The sequence below is a fragment of the Micropterus salmoides genome, unplaced genomic scaffold (assembly GCF_014851395.1).
Source record: "Micropterus salmoides isolate LMB-PRFRI ecotype aquatic unplaced genomic scaffold, ASM1485139v1 Ms_hic_scaffold_14, whole genome shotgun sequence".
Classification (NCBI taxonomy): domain Eukaryota; kingdom Metazoa; phylum Chordata; class Actinopteri; order Centrarchiformes; family Centrarchidae; genus Micropterus; species Micropterus salmoides.
In genome coordinates, this window is record NW_024040485.1 from 23,518,294 (window position 1) to 23,538,083 (window position 19,790).

General features: G+C 41.3%; 1 protein-coding gene across 3 annotated transcripts in view; it reads left to right on the forward strand.

Moving 5' to 3' along the window:
- LOC119902406 (disabled homolog 1-like) overlaps positions 1 to 19,144 on the forward strand; it is a 47,178-nt gene extending 28,034 nt beyond the window's left edge. For 2 of the 3 annotated variants that reach the window (XM_038718564.1, XM_038718563.1), the window contains 12 exons: positions 1,753 to 1,851; positions 3,735 to 3,866; positions 5,036 to 5,155; positions 5,617 to 5,655; positions 7,994 to 8,059; positions 10,695 to 10,754; positions 12,714 to 12,761; positions 13,028 to 13,136; positions 14,484 to 15,125; positions 16,490 to 16,614; positions 17,060 to 17,166; positions 17,540 to 19,144. In XM_038718564.1, coding sequence (XP_038574492.1) covers positions 1,753 to 1,851; positions 3,735 to 3,866; positions 5,036 to 5,155; positions 5,617 to 5,655; positions 7,994 to 8,059; positions 10,695 to 10,754; positions 12,714 to 12,761; positions 13,028 to 13,136; positions 14,484 to 15,125; positions 16,490 to 16,614; positions 17,060 to 17,149 — 1,530 coding nt within the window. In that variant the 3' untranslated portion in view covers positions 17,150 to 17,166; positions 17,540 to 19,144. The remainder of the gene's footprint in view (positions 1 to 1,752; positions 1,852 to 3,734; positions 3,867 to 5,035; positions 5,156 to 5,616; positions 5,656 to 7,993; positions 8,060 to 10,694; positions 10,755 to 12,713; positions 12,762 to 13,027; positions 13,137 to 14,483; positions 15,126 to 16,489; positions 16,615 to 17,059; positions 17,167 to 17,539) is intronic. The other variant, XM_038718565.1, reaches the window with a different exon arrangement.
- Positions 19,145 to 19,790: the final 646 nt, after the last annotated feature.

Below are 19,790 nucleotides of genomic sequence, written 5' to 3' on the forward strand. Positions count from 1 at the left end.
ACGCTGAGTTAGGCAACTATTAAGCAAATTAAGCAATTCCTTACACATAAGAGGGAAAAACTTAAACATATCTTAAACCATCAACCACAATGCCGTGTATTACTATTCACGGAGCCCCATGCACACCGCTTCAACATGTGAGAAATGCTGAACATGCTGAACAATGCTGCTTGGATTTAGCTAATGGCCAATCATTAATATAAATTACATAATACTCTGAAATAGCATGCTTCCGCTTCTCAAGAGTTTATTCTGTATCCTCTTAAATGTCAGCTGTGTTTACTTGTTCCAAAGAAAAAGGCAGGAAAAATCACTCTCTATGTTGGGGAAAAAAGCAAGCTTTGCAGTAGGTTGCTACGGGATAAATCCTTCTCGAAAAGAGGACGTATATGCATGGCTTTTTAAGTATCTTCTCACAGACTTTGCTGGAGCTTAAATGTGTGGGAAGCCCCACAAGAAAAGCAGTATAGCCAGAAGGCAAAGCCTCTCATCACCCATATCCATTCCAAGTGATATGTACAATAAAACAACTTTTTCCCTGCCTCGATCTGACATTTCAGCAGGGCCCTCCATATGAATCCAGTAGTCACCAGCCAGTTACAGTCAATAGACTAGTCAATACAGACCTGCTATTATCTGGACAGGGGATAGAGGAGGGGACGGGGTCTCTATTGAGCTGCCTCTCGCTACCTTGAGGACTAATCCACCAAATGGAGAAGCCGATGGCTGATTGACAACATCCGTTGGCTGTTCCACCAGCCCGCCTTTCTCACTTACTTCTTCTCTTCCTTATCCCTGTTGCTTGTTCTTCTCTTTATCCTGCTCTCTGTACCCTCATTATACTCACTGTATCTCTTCAGCCCATCCTTTTCTCATGTGAATATACATTTATGGATGTAATGAACATTTACATCTCCCTGCAGAGGCAGAGCTTGTTGGTGATATAGAAACCCCTGGTTTGGGTTTTAAATATTAGCTAAGCTTTTAAAGAAAAAATGTGAGGCGGAAGATAGCTGATGTACAGAAGAGGTGGACCACTCATCAGCATTACTGGGCCTGCAATTTTGTCAGACGTATTCAGCACAGCAGGCAGGTTTTTCTTCTCGTCCTTTCTCCTTTTCTCTTTTCCCTTCTTCTCTCTTCTCTTCTCTTGCAGGCTTTGTTCTATGAAAGACATGTCAAGCACACAGGTCGCATCAAATGGAACACGGTGGAAATGTTAATTGTTTTCTTTATTAGAGATGAGAATATGAGAAAAAGGGAGCTGTTGAGATCCATGGGAAACAATTACTTCAAAGGCTGGATTGGTTGTTCAGTCAGCACTATGTGAAGTAGTCGGAGCAAGCTGGTCGGTCAGCAGCGCGATTCATTCTGTCAGCAGATCTCACCTTATTGTTGTTAGCTAGCACTTGTGTATAACACATTGAAGTGCAGTAGACCTACTTTAAGAAAAGGGAGAGAAAAAAGGTGCTTGGGAAAAACAGGCTGCAATAATAAGACTTGCTGCACAAGGCGACGTGTGAATTCCTCTGAGAGTGAAGCTTCAAGAAAAGGCACATGAAAGAACATTCTGTCCTATCACACCTTATGTAACTCTTGTCACCCTACCTTCCAATCTAACCCCCTCCCAATCTATCCCTCCATCTCTTACTGTCACACTCACCTGAGTCAGAAAAGAAGAAGCCTCACCGTCTTTCATGCTGAGCTCATATCCTTTCATCTCCTCATTTCGTTTCCATTCATCTCCTTCAGGGAATGGCTTCTTCGGCACGTTCCAAAGGGGAGCACAAGCAAAGGGTCTTCTTGACGATCTCTTTCGGCGGGATCAAGATTTACTGCGAAAGATCGGGGGTGAGTAGCATGTCAGCGAGTGGGCCTATGGCAGAGATGCACTGGGAGGCCTCTGCCAGCTGCTGCACTGTGAACCTACAGTATAGGACATCCAGAGGGCAGACGCTCGCACGGTTCAGTTCACAGCGGCTGCCAGGGTTGCCATCTTGTAAGCCTGGCTGGCACGGTTGACATATTAGTAAAACTGTAATACCTGCACAGAAGGAAGATGATTCACAAGGTTGTGCTGAAATAAAATGTGTCATTTTCAACACTAGATTTGCAATTCTTCTCCAAATATCACGAAATATAAGCAATAATATGCCTTTCTCAGGACAGTTTGCCCTTTAGCTAAACAAAATTTAACTTGACAGCATTAAATTACAATCTTGCTTTTGAAATTTGACCCTGGATAAACTGGTTTAACACATACCCTAATAAGATTAGTGATATGCTGCAGGACCCACTGAAGATCACTCAGGCCTTGTCTGCTTGCTAATGATAGCGCAGTGAGCAATGTTATGGTGATGTTATGAGACGGGCTGCTTCCGCCTCCATCCTGGCTTTCATCCCCTGGCGGACTCAGAGGCCTGCTGTTCCATTACAGGATGATCGAGAGGCTCAGCTCTCCCCCGTCCTGCGGCGTAGTGTTGGCTAGATAGGCCCACTCTGCTCATCAGTGCTAACCGATAATTAGCACTCAGTTCCACCCCTTAATGATCATTGCCGCTAATGCTAATTACACCACGGCTCCACCTCAGCTGTCGTTAGCGCTAAACTGATAATTATGCAACAGCGTTTGTCCCGTGGCTGCCGACCCCCACCCCACCACCAACCGTCTATTTCCCCAAAAAACACCCATCTTTTATAATATCTCTTTTTAATATGACTGGTGGTGATAGTGGCGCGTCAGTGGCCTGTAATGAAAAAGAATATTAAGCCTTCTGCCACTACCAACCAGCTCACCAGCTTCTGACAAGCTCATTTGTTGTTTTGGAAATCATGCCCCCTAATGCTCTTCATTTTATTTACTGATTACTACCAGTAAATAACACTCTACATTTAATATCCCTCTTGAATTATTGTGGTGGAAATGGGGATCACTCCAGCGCAAGCTGTGTTAGATGGAAATACTTTATGTAAAGCTGACATGATTCTCTGCTGAATCGAGTAGACTAGTCATATTAGTTTTGTATTTTACATTAATCTGAGGCGCTACTAGCGTCGCTCCCCACTGTACATCAGCTAATATTCCAATGAAATCTCCTCCCCAGTGCCTGAGCTTATCTCCGCTAATAGTGGAGCGGCAGGTGGGTGTGCCTGAGTGACAGCTGAATTACTCTCAGTGTGTACAGTGTATGTATGGGTGTGTGTTGATATTTTGAGTGTTTCAGAGCTGCCCATTAGGCAGAAATGTTGTGAAAACATCACACAGTAGATTTTGAAAGTGGAATTGTCTCCTGAATTTGGTGTTTCTTAATCACCAAATTCACAGCGTCTCAAATCCTGCTGATATCAAAGCTGAGATGTCTGCTTCCCAAGCAATAGCACAAAACAAACATCAAGCTACTAGATTCCAAGTCCCATAGTAACTATAGTATCTATAGTAGTACTGGTAAATAGAGAACCGCCCTGAATCTCTCCTTCTGCTGTCAGAGACTTTTAGGCTCACTCTGTGTTGGTTGGTTGCGTTTGGCTCAACAATATGCAAAGATGTTTAATGTAGGTTTGACCTACTTTTCCTGCCAACACAGTGTATAGTACTTATACTTGTGAAACAGTGTTTTAAAAAGGCATACTTTCAAATGAAACATGATATGTTTTTTACGTACAGAAGATGGTGTGATTACCCAAATTTAACATTGTCTTTCCTGTAACACGTAACATCCCTGCCATGTACGTAGGTGCTCCTGCATCACCACTCAGTCCACGAGATTAGCTACATCGCCAAGGACACCAGGGACCATAGGGCCTTTGGCTATGTCTGTGGGAAGGAGGGCCACCACAGGTTTGTGGCCATCAAGACCGCACAGTCGGTAAGTGCTTTTCTACTCGGCTAGCTGTTCAGTCCAACTCAAGTCTCAAGTATTTTATAGAAGTTCCAAACCAAGTCACACGACTAGACAAAATATTTGAATTGAACTAAGGTATTTTTACATTTCTAAAGGATGTCCATTAAAATGGCATAATATTTTAACATTTTCCCTTTAAAGCTGTGTTAAAGTAATGTGTTTTTACTTTGCTGAGACCAAGTGCATGCAATGCCTACCAATAGGCCTACCAATTACATATTCAAGCTCTGTGGCTTTATAACGCATTCCTGGCAGACACATATTTTGATTAAAATTTCAAGTCTACGGGGAGTCAAGTCCTCATTTTATCAGGTTAGACTGAACCCTAAGCCTCAAGTGTGAAGTCAACAAATGTGCACTCTTTTGTTCAATCACAAATCTTCATCTACAGCTCAGGAGCTCCGGGGGAGAATTGTGGAAGACACAAACAATGGTTTAACTAGTATGGAATGAGAATGTGCTGTGATGTGTAAAGCCACCATAGCTGTTCTAACCTATGAAGCAAGCCAATGCCAATGTTAGCACTCAGCTACTGTTCTAACGCTGTTTTGTACTACATTACTTTCAGGTCAGTAAAGTAAATAAGCAGATACTGACCTTAATTTTTTGTTTGAATTTTTGATTGAGCGTATATTATTATCATCACTCTCTGCTGTGCTGGGATTTGTGTTACCTCGCAGGGAGTGACCAGTCAGATGGCATCCACACATCCTACATTCATATAATGCATTCTGCATGAGTTGGTTGACTAAAATGAAATGTGAAAATATTAATAAATACATAAATAAAATAAAAAATACCAGAAAGAAATACATAAAATGCAAAAAGGTCCCTCCTCACAACATTAATATGTTCATTAAATTTTTTATAAATGTCATTCCTGAAGATTTTAAGATATTTTTAGTTTTCCTGCACTGCTTTACTTCTTCCACATCTTGGCCTTGCCTACACATGTTCATCTTCCACTGCTCTTCACTGACCTGGATTGCTATACTCCTCCCCTTCTTTCTCTGAATCTCTTTTTTTTCTTTGTCCATTCCCTTCCCTTCCCTATTTCCCTCTCCTTGATTCCATTTCTTAAATTTCCACAACCTCTTCTTCCTCTTCCTTCTCTCACCGCTTCTCACATCCAGGCGGAGCCTCTCATCATTGACCTGCGCGACCTCTTCACGCTTATTTACGATATTAAACAGCGGGAGGAGATTGAGAAGAAGGCCCAGAAGGACAAACAGTGTGAGCAGGCAGTCTACCAGGTAGGACAGTCAGAGAACATTTCTGCTTTTTTCATCAGTTTCATTTTCCATTCGGAGGCGCGATCACACATTATAACTCAGAAAAAAATTAATTCACACAACAGAAATCTTAAGACTTTTAAGCTTCCTCTGAAGTACATTGCAGACTGTGTTTGTTTGCATCATTGATTTCTATGTTGAATATCTACATTTAATGGAAATGCAACAGGTTTTTTTTCTGAAGTCAGGTTTGTGTGACAGGAAATGTACGTTTTGGTGTATCTGTGATATACGAAATCACTGTTTCATTAAAACCCAACACACTGTCAGCCTGTAATTATGCTTGCTTGCAGGAAATGACAGACTAAGTTGTTTTCTGTCCTTCCTCCATTTATTTTCTAATGAGATGCTAAATTTGGCTGCACTGTCTCACTGCTGAAAAACAAAATGTGTCATCTGCCTTCTGTCCCACCACTGTACAGACCATCCTGGAGGACGAAGTGGACGATCCAGTTTACCAGGTAGGTCTGTAGGCACACAGAGCAGGAACCAAATACTGCTGATTTTGATGCTTTTCTAGCTTCACTGGTGCTTTTTTCAGTCTTAAAGCTTGGAATAAAAAACATTTAATCCTTAATTTAAATATCTCCTCCAGTCGCTTATCTGCTTGAATTAATGATTCATGATATTCCGCCATTCCAGTAATACACAGTAGACCATCCTAGTGGACAGTTTTGTTCAACCATTCAACTCCCATTTGCCAGTGCAATGTTGTAAAACCATATTTTTTAAGTTGATCTGTGTCAATGTTCTGATTTCTTCCAAAGACATGCCCCACTGACTGATTGTTACCCCCACCCCCACCCCCCACCCCTTTTTGCCCTGTGCATTTATTTGGCTGAACATGACTTTGTTTCACTGTGTTTGCTCACACTGAATACAGACAACACTAACTCTTACTCTGAATGCTATGTTCAGTGGTACGTCAAACCACCTCCCAGATCACCTCTGTTCTTTGCTCTTGAAGTGTGTTTTGCATAAAATCATTCCATTTTCAGCTTTCGATTATGTTGATGTTGGTTGACAAAACTCCAGATTGTGGCCCGAATCTTAAAGGAGTACTTTGACATTTTGGAAATTACCTTTATCTGCTTTCTTGCTGAGAAGATCAATACCACTCTCATGTTTGTGCAATAAATATGTAGATGGAGCCAGTAGCCAGTTAGCGTAGCTTACCATAAAGACTGGAAACAGGGGGGAACAGCTAGCTTGGTTCTTTCCAAAGGTAAAATAATCCACCAGCACCTGTAAAGCTCACTAATACTAATATGTTATATTTAGTTTATTTAATCTGAGCTGCTGTGTTAGTTTTGGCAAAAGTATGTTATTTTTTGTCTTATTTTAGTCAACAAAAACAAAATATATTTTAGTCTAGTTTTCGTCTCATTTTTGTTTTTGAGGCTGCAGCTGTCGCAGTTTGCACACAAACACACACATGGTGTCCAGGTGAGTCTGCTATGCAGATGGACTCTCAGTAAATCCAGTTTTCATTTCCAAATTCTGGCTGTTTGAACAGAACGGCTCACTCACAGTTGTTCTGCTCGCCTAGATTTAGCATTACTGCAGCTACTGTACCTGTGTTCTCGACAGAAGAACAGCTGATCAGAAGCCGATTCATTCAGTTGTTCATTAAAGTACTGTTTATTATCTGTAATCCTCAGTGGATTGTAGAAGTTAATCCATCCATCTGTTTCTTCCAAGAGCTGGTAACATCAGATAACATTACCGATAGAGACACAGGATAACTAAATGTATTATGTTTCTTATTAAGGGCAGTGCAACAGGTCAAACAGCTCAACTTCTGAACAAGAGATATTTTCGGGCAATACTATTTTACTTATGAGAAGCAAGGCTACAAGGTGTGTGAGTCTGCAGATGAATTCAGGTTGTTGAGCAAAACTTTGCAGTGGACTTTGAAACTAATTAGTTCATTTGTTGTCATAATTTAGTCTTTTTTTCGCTGAAGAAACATTTGTCATGGTTCTCCTTTGTAATGTTTACTTTTTATTGAGTTTTGTCTTCTTTTTGTGGTGGAGAATAGGCTGCCAATGTTTCTGTCATAGTTTTTTTGGCCAAAATTAACATGGCCGAGGTGGTAGACGAATGTTGTTGTAATTAGACAGAGCCAGGCGAGCTGTTTTCCCCTATTTCCAGTCTTAATCGTAAGCTAAGATAACCGGCTGCTGGCTCCAGCTATATATTTACCATACAGATATGAGAAAGGTATTGATCTTCTCGTCTTACTCTCAGCAAAAAAGTTGATAAATATTTGCCAAAATGTCAAACTACTACTTTGAGATTGATTTGAGATCCACAAAGGCATTTATTAACGTCAACCTTAAGAGGAGATGCTGACCAATTTGAGGACTTTTGAGACTTCACTCATGGATCTCAAGCAAATACTCTGACCTCCGGGTCTGTTTTCTTTCAAAGAGGTGGAGCATCACATTGCTGATGTAGAAGAGAGACCTCTAGCTAAGACCTCCACATTGCCTTGAACTACTGCCTGACCTATTGTACTTGTGCTCTTTCCTCTTCCCACCTCACACTTTTTTCTTTCTCTCTTCACCTCCCCCATTCCTCTTTCCCATGCCCCATTTTTTTTTACACCCTTAATATTCTTGATCTCATTTCACTCCCCACTCGACGCCATCCTCGCGCCCCTGTGCTTTCATTTATTCTTGTCATGTCTCACTTCCTTGTTGTATCTCTCTATTTTATATGCCAACCTTTCTCTCTGTCTTCCCATCTCATTATTCTCTGCACCTCTACGTCTTGCCCACTACTTCTGTTCTATAGTACATAGTGTTTGAGGCTGGACACGAACCCCTCCGTGGCCCCCAGTCAGAGGAGAGCGTTTATCAGGTACAAAGACAAGCACTGCCCCCTTTTTTCTCCCTCTTCATACTCTGTGATAGATTATAATAGTAACAGTATTAACAACATGCCTTTGTAGCACCTTTCTTAAAAGAGTTACCAAGCAGATTTTTGGGGGGGAAAGGATTTTCTGGGGATTCAGAAGTAGATCAAGCTAAGGTTTCTGTTTTAATGTGGCAATCAGGAAAGAACCAAATGAAGCTGTGAAACCCAATAAAAAGATTTAGATTTCATGCTAAAGTTATAATCTGTAAAATTTAAGTGGTTTAAGTGTTTAGTGGTTTGGCAAAACCCATAGAAAACACTTGAGAAGCTACTTTGTCAGACATACAACAGAGCAACTGGTGCATCTATTTACAGTGCAACCAGACAAACTCACATTGTTTCAATAAAGAAGTCAGTCAATAAGTGCAACCGCAAGTAGTTGTCCACACAGCAGCAGGACTCTGTTAAGTTGGTTACCTTGCTGAGGAGTTGGAGGTGTGCAGCCTGTCACCGGAAACTCTTCATCTAACAGCTCACTCTGGCTGTTCCACATTTTTAATGAACAATCACAGTCAGCATTAACCTCAGTGACAAACACATTGCATTTCCCGTGGCCTCTTTACAATAAAAGCCACCAAGTGTTTCACCAGATGAACGCTTTTCAGGTGAGGCAATAACAGTTGGCATTAGTAGTAATTTACCGTAAAACTTGGATTAATAGCCCGGGCTTTTTAAAATGACTTAATTAACCCTGCCTATATTTGGGACAGGCGTCCATATGGGACAGGCCTTTAATTCCTCTCAAACAAAACTGAAATAGGCTACTATGAAACAGTTTATTTTTTTCAAACAGAATATTACTTAAATAATATTAAATACACATACAAATAGTCATTAATTTGATCTACCGACAGACGACTTATGCGCTTTTATTTTGTTGGCAGCAACATAACGAAAACAACAACAGGGTGCAGGATGAAAGAAGTGTCGCAGAAGTTAGCAGACAGAGAGCAATGGATTTCACATGCCAGTATTCACAACTTGGATTAATTTTTATGAAAAGCTGTTTTGATTCTTTTGATCGGTAAAGCCTTACAGACTAAAGGAATATAAATAATCAAGGAACGGACACATTCGGACTTATGGAGCGCTTTAAAGGTATCAGGGAGTCAGCACCTTTCTCCTACCATGCCGGTTACACCGGTAAATCTATAAGAATTAGACTTTTGGACTTGTTGTTTAAATGAACTGAATGACTGAATTGTTGAGAATCTAACCGATCTAACGATGTGTAGCATTACCATACTGACATATTGATCTTACGTTTAAGCACTAATATTTGTATTAACAATCTAAGCAGCTAAAGCGGGCAACCCCGCAGGGTTTAAGAAACAACTTATATAAAAACCAGACCAGGCATTTAATGGAGACCTGCGTTTATTTGTCAAAATGTGTTCCCACACCAGGCCAGTAAACAGGGTAGGCGTCAAATTGGGACTCGGCTATTAATGGACGTTTTACAGTAATACACCGCTGATACTGTGTAAAGAGAGCAAACACTAAACAGCAAACACTAAACAGCGAGCCTTTAATCAATGAGTTCAAATTACACTGGATTACATGCGTGCATCGTGTCCTGTTGCTCCCTTGTGCTTGTGAAGGCTATTTGAATCCAGCATGGAAATGGCATACTCCGCCACTACCAATGATAACTACTATATAGAGAGGTAATTAAAGAATGTAAATATATTTAATGGCTATTGCTGAAAAAAAGCATATCATGAAACTCTTCTGCATTGTAACGCTATATGATGAAAATAAAAAGGCAGCAGTTTTATGTTTAAAATGATCAGCTGCAGAAGTGTCAAGGTCAGTTGTTTAGTCTGGCTAGTTTACCCAAAGCCTGTATACCAGGCTCCTTTTATAAATCCAACACTTTGACCTTTTGGCTTTAGACCATTTAAGAACCTGCTAGGACTCCATGGACCTGTCATATGGTTTAATCCTACCCCCCTCCCTCCCTTTCTCTCCCCTCCTCCTCCTCCTCTTTTTGCCTCTCTGTATCTTGCGTTCCTCTGAAGATGAAAGATGTAGAGAGAGATTAATCACTTGCCATGCCATTTGATCTCAGAATGAAACAAGATCAATAGACTAAGGGAAAACGAAATGGAAAGTTAACCAGTCGAGGGAGTGATAGAAGTGAAAGGCAGCAAGGTTAAGAGTAACATATAGTTCGAATAAATGTGAGGGAAGTATACAAAGAAGGCCAGAGCTGAGGCATGTTCATATTGTCGGATGAACCAGTTGAGACCATACTGTTGCAGAATAACAATAGGTTTCCTTAATATTCACAGAACCAGCACGCAATATCTTCAGGCATTGTTTGCAATCAATAATGATTTAAATAGAATTGATTCAACAAAACAGCTGTAGAATTAACATAATCCCACTGCTCTAAAAAAAAAAAAAATTACATCTAAAGAATATGGACTAAATCGAGATTGATGTAGTAAGCTTTATCTTTTTCAAGAGACATGTTTCAATTATTGTAAGCTCCTGTTTTTTTTATAATCCAGCCTAAAAATAAAAAAGTGTTGCTCTGTTACTTACATTTGAATCGACCTCCAATCCAATGCAGGTCCCAACCAGTCAGCAGAAGGAAGGGATCTATGATGTCCCAAAACGCCATTTCATGACTGTAGGTGTTTTTATTTTTTATTATTTGTTTCTTTACTCTTCTACTTGCAAACCTCTCTTTAAGATCCTCTTGAAGGAAGTGCCTTAAGCCCCCTTTGACAGTGTCCATTTGTAATATTATGCTCCACTGTATTTAATAGTTTTAGTTATGTATTACAGCCTATAGGCTCTAAAATGCATTTCCCAAGCCAAGGGCGCGCCAGACCGCTCTCTATGTCTGCATCCGCTTTCTGTGATGATGACGAAACAAAGCTACATTGGTTTTGCCTAGCCTGCATGAAGACATAAGACTAATCGATTGGTCAACCAAAGTCCGACATGTCAGCAATTTCACAGGACATTAGAGAGGCAGGCTTCATATCCAAAATGCAATCCTGTGCAGAATCTAAGGCATGTCGGGACCAGATGGTTGATACCAATTCAAGTTTGGAGTCTGTTAGCTAGTCTCACCTGACCGGTACAGTGGACTGACTGGATGAAAAAAGGGGCGGCTGTTTTGTCTTCCTCAGAGGATGAGGACGAGAGGTTTGTAGGTGTTGGGTTGAGCTGCATGCAGTGTAGTCACGGCTACATACAATCAAGGCCACAGAACACTCATAAAATCTTAATGAATAGCAGCCTATTTTTCTTTAGAAAATTTATTTGATCAGAAAACAGCACAAAAAGCATTTTTGATTTCCCCCTTTCATCAAACTGAAAATATATTTCATCTCATCCTGGTAGTTCTTCACCACCATGCAGTGACCACACTACTACATCTCTCAAATCGCTTGTAAAAAACATTCATTCAAGCCTATTTCGTCCAAACATTCACCCAGAGAGATTTTCCACACAACTTTTGAAAACAGCCCTAGCAAAGTGCCCCTCTTACTCTTCGCTGTTAGTGTGGTGCTTGTTGCTCAGCATATCAAACAGATAAACTGTCCCGGTCCCCCTCGCTATCTCACCCAAACAGCCCATGCCAGTATAAGTAGCAACGCTTTCCATATCTCTAAGTGTTACTGCTTGTCTGTTCATTCAGTTGGAGCTTTTTGAGAGCCTCGAGCTCCCCTGATGTGTGTCAGTGCCTGCAGGGAGAGACCTCTGTGCACAATGTTTACCTTTTTTCCAAATTCTGTGCACCTCAGTGGTCTCAATGTGCCGCGCAAACTGTGCGATCCGCTGTGTCCCAGCTTATTCAAGGAGGACGTAAACACCCTCTTAGCAGCAACACTGATTGCTGTGATTCCTCCCTTTTCTTTCTTTTGTTGCAATATATTATGTTTGTATCTGTTTATTTCTAGCATGCAAATCCTGTGTGTTCTGTGCGTTTTTGTGCTTTTCCAGTGATTCATTGTCTGCTTGTGCATGGCCCCAGAGACATTTCATGCAACTTAGCCATTCCATAGTCTCTTCCATAGCCGCGTCCCCTCTCCGTCAAGTACTGCGAGTGGAGAACAGAGGGGACTAGAGCAAGGGTCACGTCTGCCTATAGGGTGAGGTGGCCTCATTGTCTCGGCTGGGTGGTTCCAGGAGCTTCTTCCTTCATTCATTCAATGAAATAAACACACTACTCTGCGTATGTGTGTGCTCGCGGAGTAGAATCAGCATGACAAAGCGGCCCAGGCTCTCACGGGGGCCCTTCTTGATTGGCAGACATAAGAATATCTAATCAGAGTCTGTTTTATGGGACTGAATAGCCTTTTTACCCACTCAATTATAGCGAGCCATGAAAGATTCATTTTAGATCAATTTTCTGATAATGAAACGAGGGGATAGTTGTTTCTTGCCATCTACAGCACAAACTGCCTATGTGAATAGATGTCACACCACACACCTACCCACCCATGCTACCACCATACCCTATCTGGAGATGAACTCAGGTTTCATGACTGTGCAAATCTCATTGTCATGATGTATCACCGGACTCGCTCTGTCTCTCTCTCTCTTCCTCTCTCCCTCATCCCTTGACTCGACTCAGAATATCAACCACTTTGATCTTTTTGGCGATATGTCCACTCCTCCCTCGGTGAGTACTACCACACAAAACCAAACCCTGATTAACTTTGTTGATTGATACAAGTTTATAGAACTGCATTTAGTAATTACATATCATATTAGATCTGTAATGTAAGGTAATTTTATTAGAACAGGCAGAACATTCTGAAATGCCTGAATGTTCGACATTACTGCAGATTAAAGATAAATGTGCAGCGCAGTGACTTTTAAGTGACTTTGAAAGTGGTGACGTGTGGGTGTGTGTGTGTGTGTGTGTGTGTGTGCTTTGCCTCCCAGATGCCCCCATCACCTGCCAACACACTGGACCCTAGCAGGAGCAGCCGCCAGCAGCAACACACTCCTGCTGAGATGTATGCCCCCTTCAGCCCCACCTCCGTGCCATCAGGTAGCTACCCAGACTAAAGTGCTGAATATTTTCCACAATACAAAACATAAAAGAGAAAAAGTGCTGGTGGGGATGTCTTTCTTTGATGAGTGGTTTGTGAAAAGCCTTGTCAAGACGTGGCAGGATGTGGATTTAAGGACCACACATCGAGCTTAACCCACAGAGATGTGATGTTTCTTGAAGGACCATACTGGCATTTTTCCACTGAGATTCAAGTTTTCCAAGAACATTCAATAACGCAACATTGTTGTAACACTGTTTAAAGACAGCAGCCTACTGAAGAGCAATATTTTTAATGGAAGAAACAACTCAATTCACATCATCCTTTTCACAATGTGCCTGTCCATGATAACACAGCTTAGGAAGTAAATGCTTTTTGGCAGCTGACTCTCAAATATCAGATGTTGTCCTGGAACACACCAACAGGGAAGCACTTTCACGATAGTCCTTGCATGCAAATGCATTACCATGCAACTGTAAATTGGACAAAAATATAAATGTCCAAAAGAGTCCACTGTCATTATTACTGATCTCAAGCACACCTGTGCCAGTTTGGTTGTATCAAGAAAGCTATATGGAAAGCAATTTTCAGAGGAGATTTCTTTCAGGAAGTTAAGCATGTTTTACACCCCGTACATTGAGTGTTGTGTTATAAATATCATAAATAATTAGCTGTGTACATGTCAATTCAGTGATTCTCAAACTTTATCCGTCACACCAAAAGGTTGAATCAGAACGCTTTTTTTGTTAATGCCCCCCAGGGGGGGCCCGCCCCCCGGTTTGAGAACCACTGGTGTAATTAATGGGTTCAGCCTGGGATTCCATATATGGACCTTCTCCAATGTTGAGTTTACCTGGAGAGATAATTTTGAAACTTCATAATTGTACTTAATAAATCTTTGAGATGTGCATACAGTACCTTCTGAAGTAAGTTTGGGAGTGAAATCAAGCCTGTTGTTGTATGGAAGACACAAAATCTATGTAAAAACTTTGCTGGAATGTAAAGTGTACAGTATGATCCTTGTAGCTAATGGCAAAATTATTCAGCACACATCTCAGAGTGCTGTATAAAACAGTCTGTGGTTTATGTTGAGCATAAAACTGTAAAAGCTTTAGAATGCTGTCCTTAAACACACATTTTTGATATTAATTTCTGCCTTGTATAGCTGTCATTGTTAGCTAAGATATTAATAGAGGAACATGCTGCAATATTGAAAATCGATGCATTGAACTCACAGGAGACAAAATATATTCTGTGCTCATAATAATGATAATCTCGCCTTCCTTTTCCTGTCTAAATATCCTTTAATTATTTCCTTCTGCCTCCTTCTCTTGTTTCTACTCCAGGTTATATGACCATGGGTCCAGTGCAGGCGGCTCAGTGGGCGCAGCAGCCGTTTCCTGCCCAGGCTCAGACTCTGGCCTTCCCCGTGCAGGGGCCCCTCCAGGTGGCTCAGGTCCTCCCCGGTGGTCAGCCGGTCATCTGGAGCCAGGCCAACATTTTCCCTGCCACTCAGCAGCAGTGGGCGGCCATGGCGGCCTATATGCCAGCCCAGACTGTGGGCGTGGGGGGGCACGCCATACCAGCTGCCATGCTCCAAGGCCTGGTACCCATTACCACCATGTGCCCCCAAGCCTGCGACCTCTCAGCCCCCTCCTCTGCCATCACCAGCCCCCAGCACACGGCCGACCCCGCCCTGTTTCAGAGACAGCTGAGCCTGGGGAAGGAAGGCGTGGACTCAGATGCAGGCGAAGGCCCCTCTACATCAGGAGCCGGAGCAGCAGGTGCTGGGTTTGGTGTCGCGTCAGCAGCAGTGAGCAGGTGTGGGACCCCAGGCCTCATGAGTGTACCGGACACACTGGCCTGCAGTCAGCTGCTGCCACCTTCAGCTTCTGTGACCCAGGAAGAGGAAGGGAGCTGTAGTGACCTTGATCTCTCTAGGATGACCTTGAGCCCAGGTACATCCACGTCACCGTCTACTGAATCTCGTAAGTGTTAATTTTTGTCCTTCTACAGAATTGCAATTACAAAATCATCCTCTGTACCACCTTACTTGAAGAATGTGCAAATCTCTGGTGAACTATTTTTATTAGCTTTTGTAGCTGCCTTGCTCTATGAATGGTAATGTCGTCCTGTTGGTCAATCGACCACTTTCGTCCAGACTGGACTATCTTTAACATCAATTAGATCCACTGCCATGAAATGTTGTACCGATATTCTGGTCAAAGTTTTTACTTATCCATTGAGATACCTTAACATCTACTTGGTGAACTGGCACATCAGTGCAGACAAGTACATGAATTTCATGGTTCCAAGATGATGTATCCTAAAGACTTTGGTGATCACCTGACTTTCCCTCTAGCGCCACGATGAGGTGCATCTTTGTGGTTTTGAGTGAAATTTCTACAGAACTATTTCTATGAAATATAGTACAGACATTAATGTGCCCCTAGGGAGGAATTGCAATAACTGTGGTGATTTACATTTTTCCAAAACTTTGGTTTGTGACCAAATACCTGCAAAGCCACTGACATTCCCATCAGCTAACACTGTAAACCAGGGGTTCTCAAACTAGGGGGACATTTTCCCAGAATGCCAGAAAAACTGGAAGAAACCTCAGGAAAAGCAACAGAGGAGGGATCCCTCTCCCAGTACAGACAGATATGCAATAGAAGAAACAAAGAAAGGGTTGGAAAGATGCAGTGGTTTTCAGAAAGTTTACAGTATTCTTGTCAGCAGGACAAACATGGACTATAAGTATTAAGCTTAATAGATTCACTGACGGACACACTGGAAGGATAATGGTAACAGATACGAGTTATCAAAGTATAGGCAACTAACTGAAAGTTAAGGAGAAAAGATGAGTTTTTGGCCTGGATTTAAAGGCCTCACAGTCAGACTGATATCAGCACAGAGGTCATTCCAGAGGAAGGGGGCACGATAGGAAAAGGCCCTGCAGCCTGCTGACTTCTTTTTAACTCTGGTGTCAGACTAAGGTGTGTTTGTTTAGAAAGTTATGCATTATTTGATGGTATACAGAATACACAGTGTCAGGTATAATAGAAAAGAAAGTCGAGGTGATCACATGCAGTAAAGGTTATGGTCTAGATCTGAATCTACTAACATGAGGATACTAAAGATATTAACAGAGCAGATTAGCGTTAAACAGTAAACACTGCACAATCCTTTGACATGCAGTAGATAGCTCTGCGAACTATGTGCATATTTACTATAATGCATTGCTATAGTCCAGAGTGGTACGATTAACGCCAACCCTGGACGAAATAGAAACGGAAGACTGGTACAAGCCAGTAGACAGTTACTGAAAGTTCCTTATTTCCTCTCTTCACAGCATCCACTCCAGCCCCTCAGCAGAGCTCATCTTCAGACTGCCCTCCTTCCCAGGCCAGTGACCCCCCTACAGATCAGTCCCCTGTAGACCCGATGGGCTCCAGCAACGCCAAGGAGGAACAATCGGTGAGCACCATCCCCCTGGATCACATCCCAGCATCCTAGTCAATAAGATTCATGGATTTGATTTAAAAACTGACTGGCATGACGCTATAATCTATTATTGTCATATCTATGATCTGTTCTCAAGTACATTGCATGCACGCAGAGTAAAATGTCATGTGATTAATATGAGCAAATGGGATTGATTTTACCCTTTTTTTTCCAGAAAAATGTCAAGTCAATTAAACATGAAAGGCCAAAAATGATTGAAGTGTCTTGATTAGATCATGTATAATAAGGCAGCATTATGTTTCATGGTAATTCTAGTCATTTTCCTACATGTTCAGCTTGTGTTTTTCTGGGAAATATGGAAGAAAAGGATTTTGCCAGAATGGTGAAGAATAGTTGATTTTGCCAAAGCATGTCCCCTGCAAAACACAGATTTTACAGCTTTCATTCTCTCTCTCAGGGCTCTGTTGTTGCAAGGTCAATCTCTCCGGTGCTCAGTGGATCTCCTGATCCTCAGCAGGATCAGATTTGTCCACAGGAAGACAGCTAGAGAACAACAGACACTGAGTGGGTATTGGATGGTTCCCTCCTCTCTTATTTGCCTGTGTTAACTATCAACAACCTTCACATTGTCATGGATTTTCTCCCCTGCTCTTTTCATCAACACATCCTGCTGCTCTTTTTTCATAACCCAGCTCTGTGTTTCTTTATTAGCTTTATATTTTCATTTGTCTCCTTTTTTCCCTGCAGATGAGTGGTTTGCTGCCAATTGGAAAAGAGTCTTGGTTTAGTTTAGTGTTTCTGTCATTATGCCTCTCTGCGTCACCCAAACAAAAGATTAGGAAGGCACAATGTTGCCACCTGGTGGTTAAAGTTGTAATTGGACAAATATAAGTTCACAATATGTTGATCATGTGACATGTTTCTGTTTGTCTTGTAGGGGATGGAAGCTCTCAAGGCCACGACAGAAGCTCATGAGAAAGAGAGAGAGATGAAGGACTGTGAACAGCAGCATCTCTCACAGCTGGATTACACAGACTTGTTCTGTTTTTTCAACCTTTGAAGGATATTTTGGCAGTTCTGTAATAAGCTGGCTATGCTAGGCTCTGCTTTCCTCCAGAGGCCACATACTGTTCTGTACTCCTCAGCATGACACCCAGACTTTGGCTTTATCGTCCAATCAAATAACCTTTTAACCAGGAAGTGACCTTTGACCGAAACCTTCAACAGGAAGTGATTGCACCCTCCTGTAATGGATTAATGAGTTTATACCTGTGAGGATACGTTAAATGGCCATGGTGACACGGATGATGCAAATTTTTTTGGAACATTTCATGAGGAGCAGCGTCCTACTGTATGTGGTTGACTTGCAGTTTGTCAGCTGCCACCAGCAATGACTGTGCACAGCAGATGGATTTGCCAAATGTTCTCATAGTGTTGCTCTACCGATTCGTCCATTTGCATGAACAGACTTAATGTGGATTCAGCTGACTCTCTGCAGCTTCCTTCTAGATAAGAAACAAATCAAAAACTATAATTTGGTTTTCTTATTTTATAAGCTGTAAATTCTCAGCTGATGACACTGAGTCATTAGAGGTATTGAAATGACTTTAAGGCATCAATGTCGAAATCAGAATTTGCCAAACATCTATTTTGTAAATAAGAATCTCCCCAGTCCCCTATACCTGAGCCTCTGTGCCATAAGATAGCTCTCTGCCTCTTGGATGCCAACTACCTGTGTTTCTCTCAAGCAATGCCCTACCAGCACTTCCATTTTTGACGTCTGGATGTTTGTTTCACTTTTGCTGCCATTTATTTCTCATTTCGGAAAATGCATTTTTTTTTCTGTTCAGTTGGTGAGATATGAACTGTGAATCTGTGTTACATGGTCATTCAAAATAAAGCCTGCTGTCACCTGTCTCACTCATTTTGAACTTGAACTTGACTTTTTTTAGTAAATAGGAGGCAGGTTTTCCTGCATCTCTTTTTTTTTAGATATTCTACATTTCAAGCTGAGGTCGCATTGTTTACAACTTGCCTCTTAGAATCATATCTCTGTTTGGTTTCTTGAATAAATTAGCAGAATAAACCCATACTGATGTGACATGGCTTAATAACCACAAGCTCAGAGACAGTAGAGTGCATTTCTATGCCTTATCAGGTTTATTTTTGTTGTCCAGTCACTGTTCTTCTTGTCAGATCATTTGTATACAGTAAACAGGTCATTGTTGTAACAAAGCACTTGGGCATATTGTAGGTCTGCTCCACCGAATCAAAATGGTCAAAAGAAAGGCAACGTTATATAATATGATCAATAGAGATATCACTATTAACTGCTAGACTTACAATAACAAACAGTAACTGTACCCCTGCTTGTGTAAGAAAAATGACAAATAGTCCAACATATTTTGTAAATTTTATTTATGGAGTTAAGAATTGTCATGAAAAAGAGAAAAAAAGGACTTTTGTACGTCTATGACTTCCCCATACACTGTACCCATTCCACTGTTCAGTCACAAATAAAATATCATGTGATTCCCACTTATCCGCTTGGTTTTCTTTTCTTTTTTTTAACCCTATCTCTAATGACCTACTGTGAAGAACACTGACAGAGGATCCTCTCTTCACACAAATACTTCTCTTCCATGCAGGCAGTCATTGTCATGTGACTGTTTGTGATACATTAGTATAATCCTTTTTTGTGCTGAATTTTTTATTTCATCATAAAAAGAACTGAAAAGAACAAAACTGTACTTTAGTGAAAGTACAGAGGTGTTCAAGCCAAAAGTCAACGTACCCATCATACAGAAAAATGCCCCTGTAATTAATAGCCTATATACTGTAACTATGTATCACGATATTAGATTTTGAACACTGATACCTTCAGTGTCAGTGTATAAGCATCATGTAGCTGGGCAAAGTAGAGACAGATTTAACTACTTTTTCTTCAAATAGGTTCAGTAGTTTCCAACCTAGGGGTTGGCCCACCTTCAAAGGGTCACAATATAAGATAAAGAGATGACTTTTTTGCTTTTGTTGTGAAATATTGGAAAATTTTACCTCTTTTAGCATCAAACAGTTTTTATTTTGATGAGACAATCTGAGAAGTTAAGAGGGGAAATCACTCTTTGAGGAAGTACAAATAACTCGTAAAGTTTGTAAGGTTTCACAAGCCAAAATTTTCAAAATCC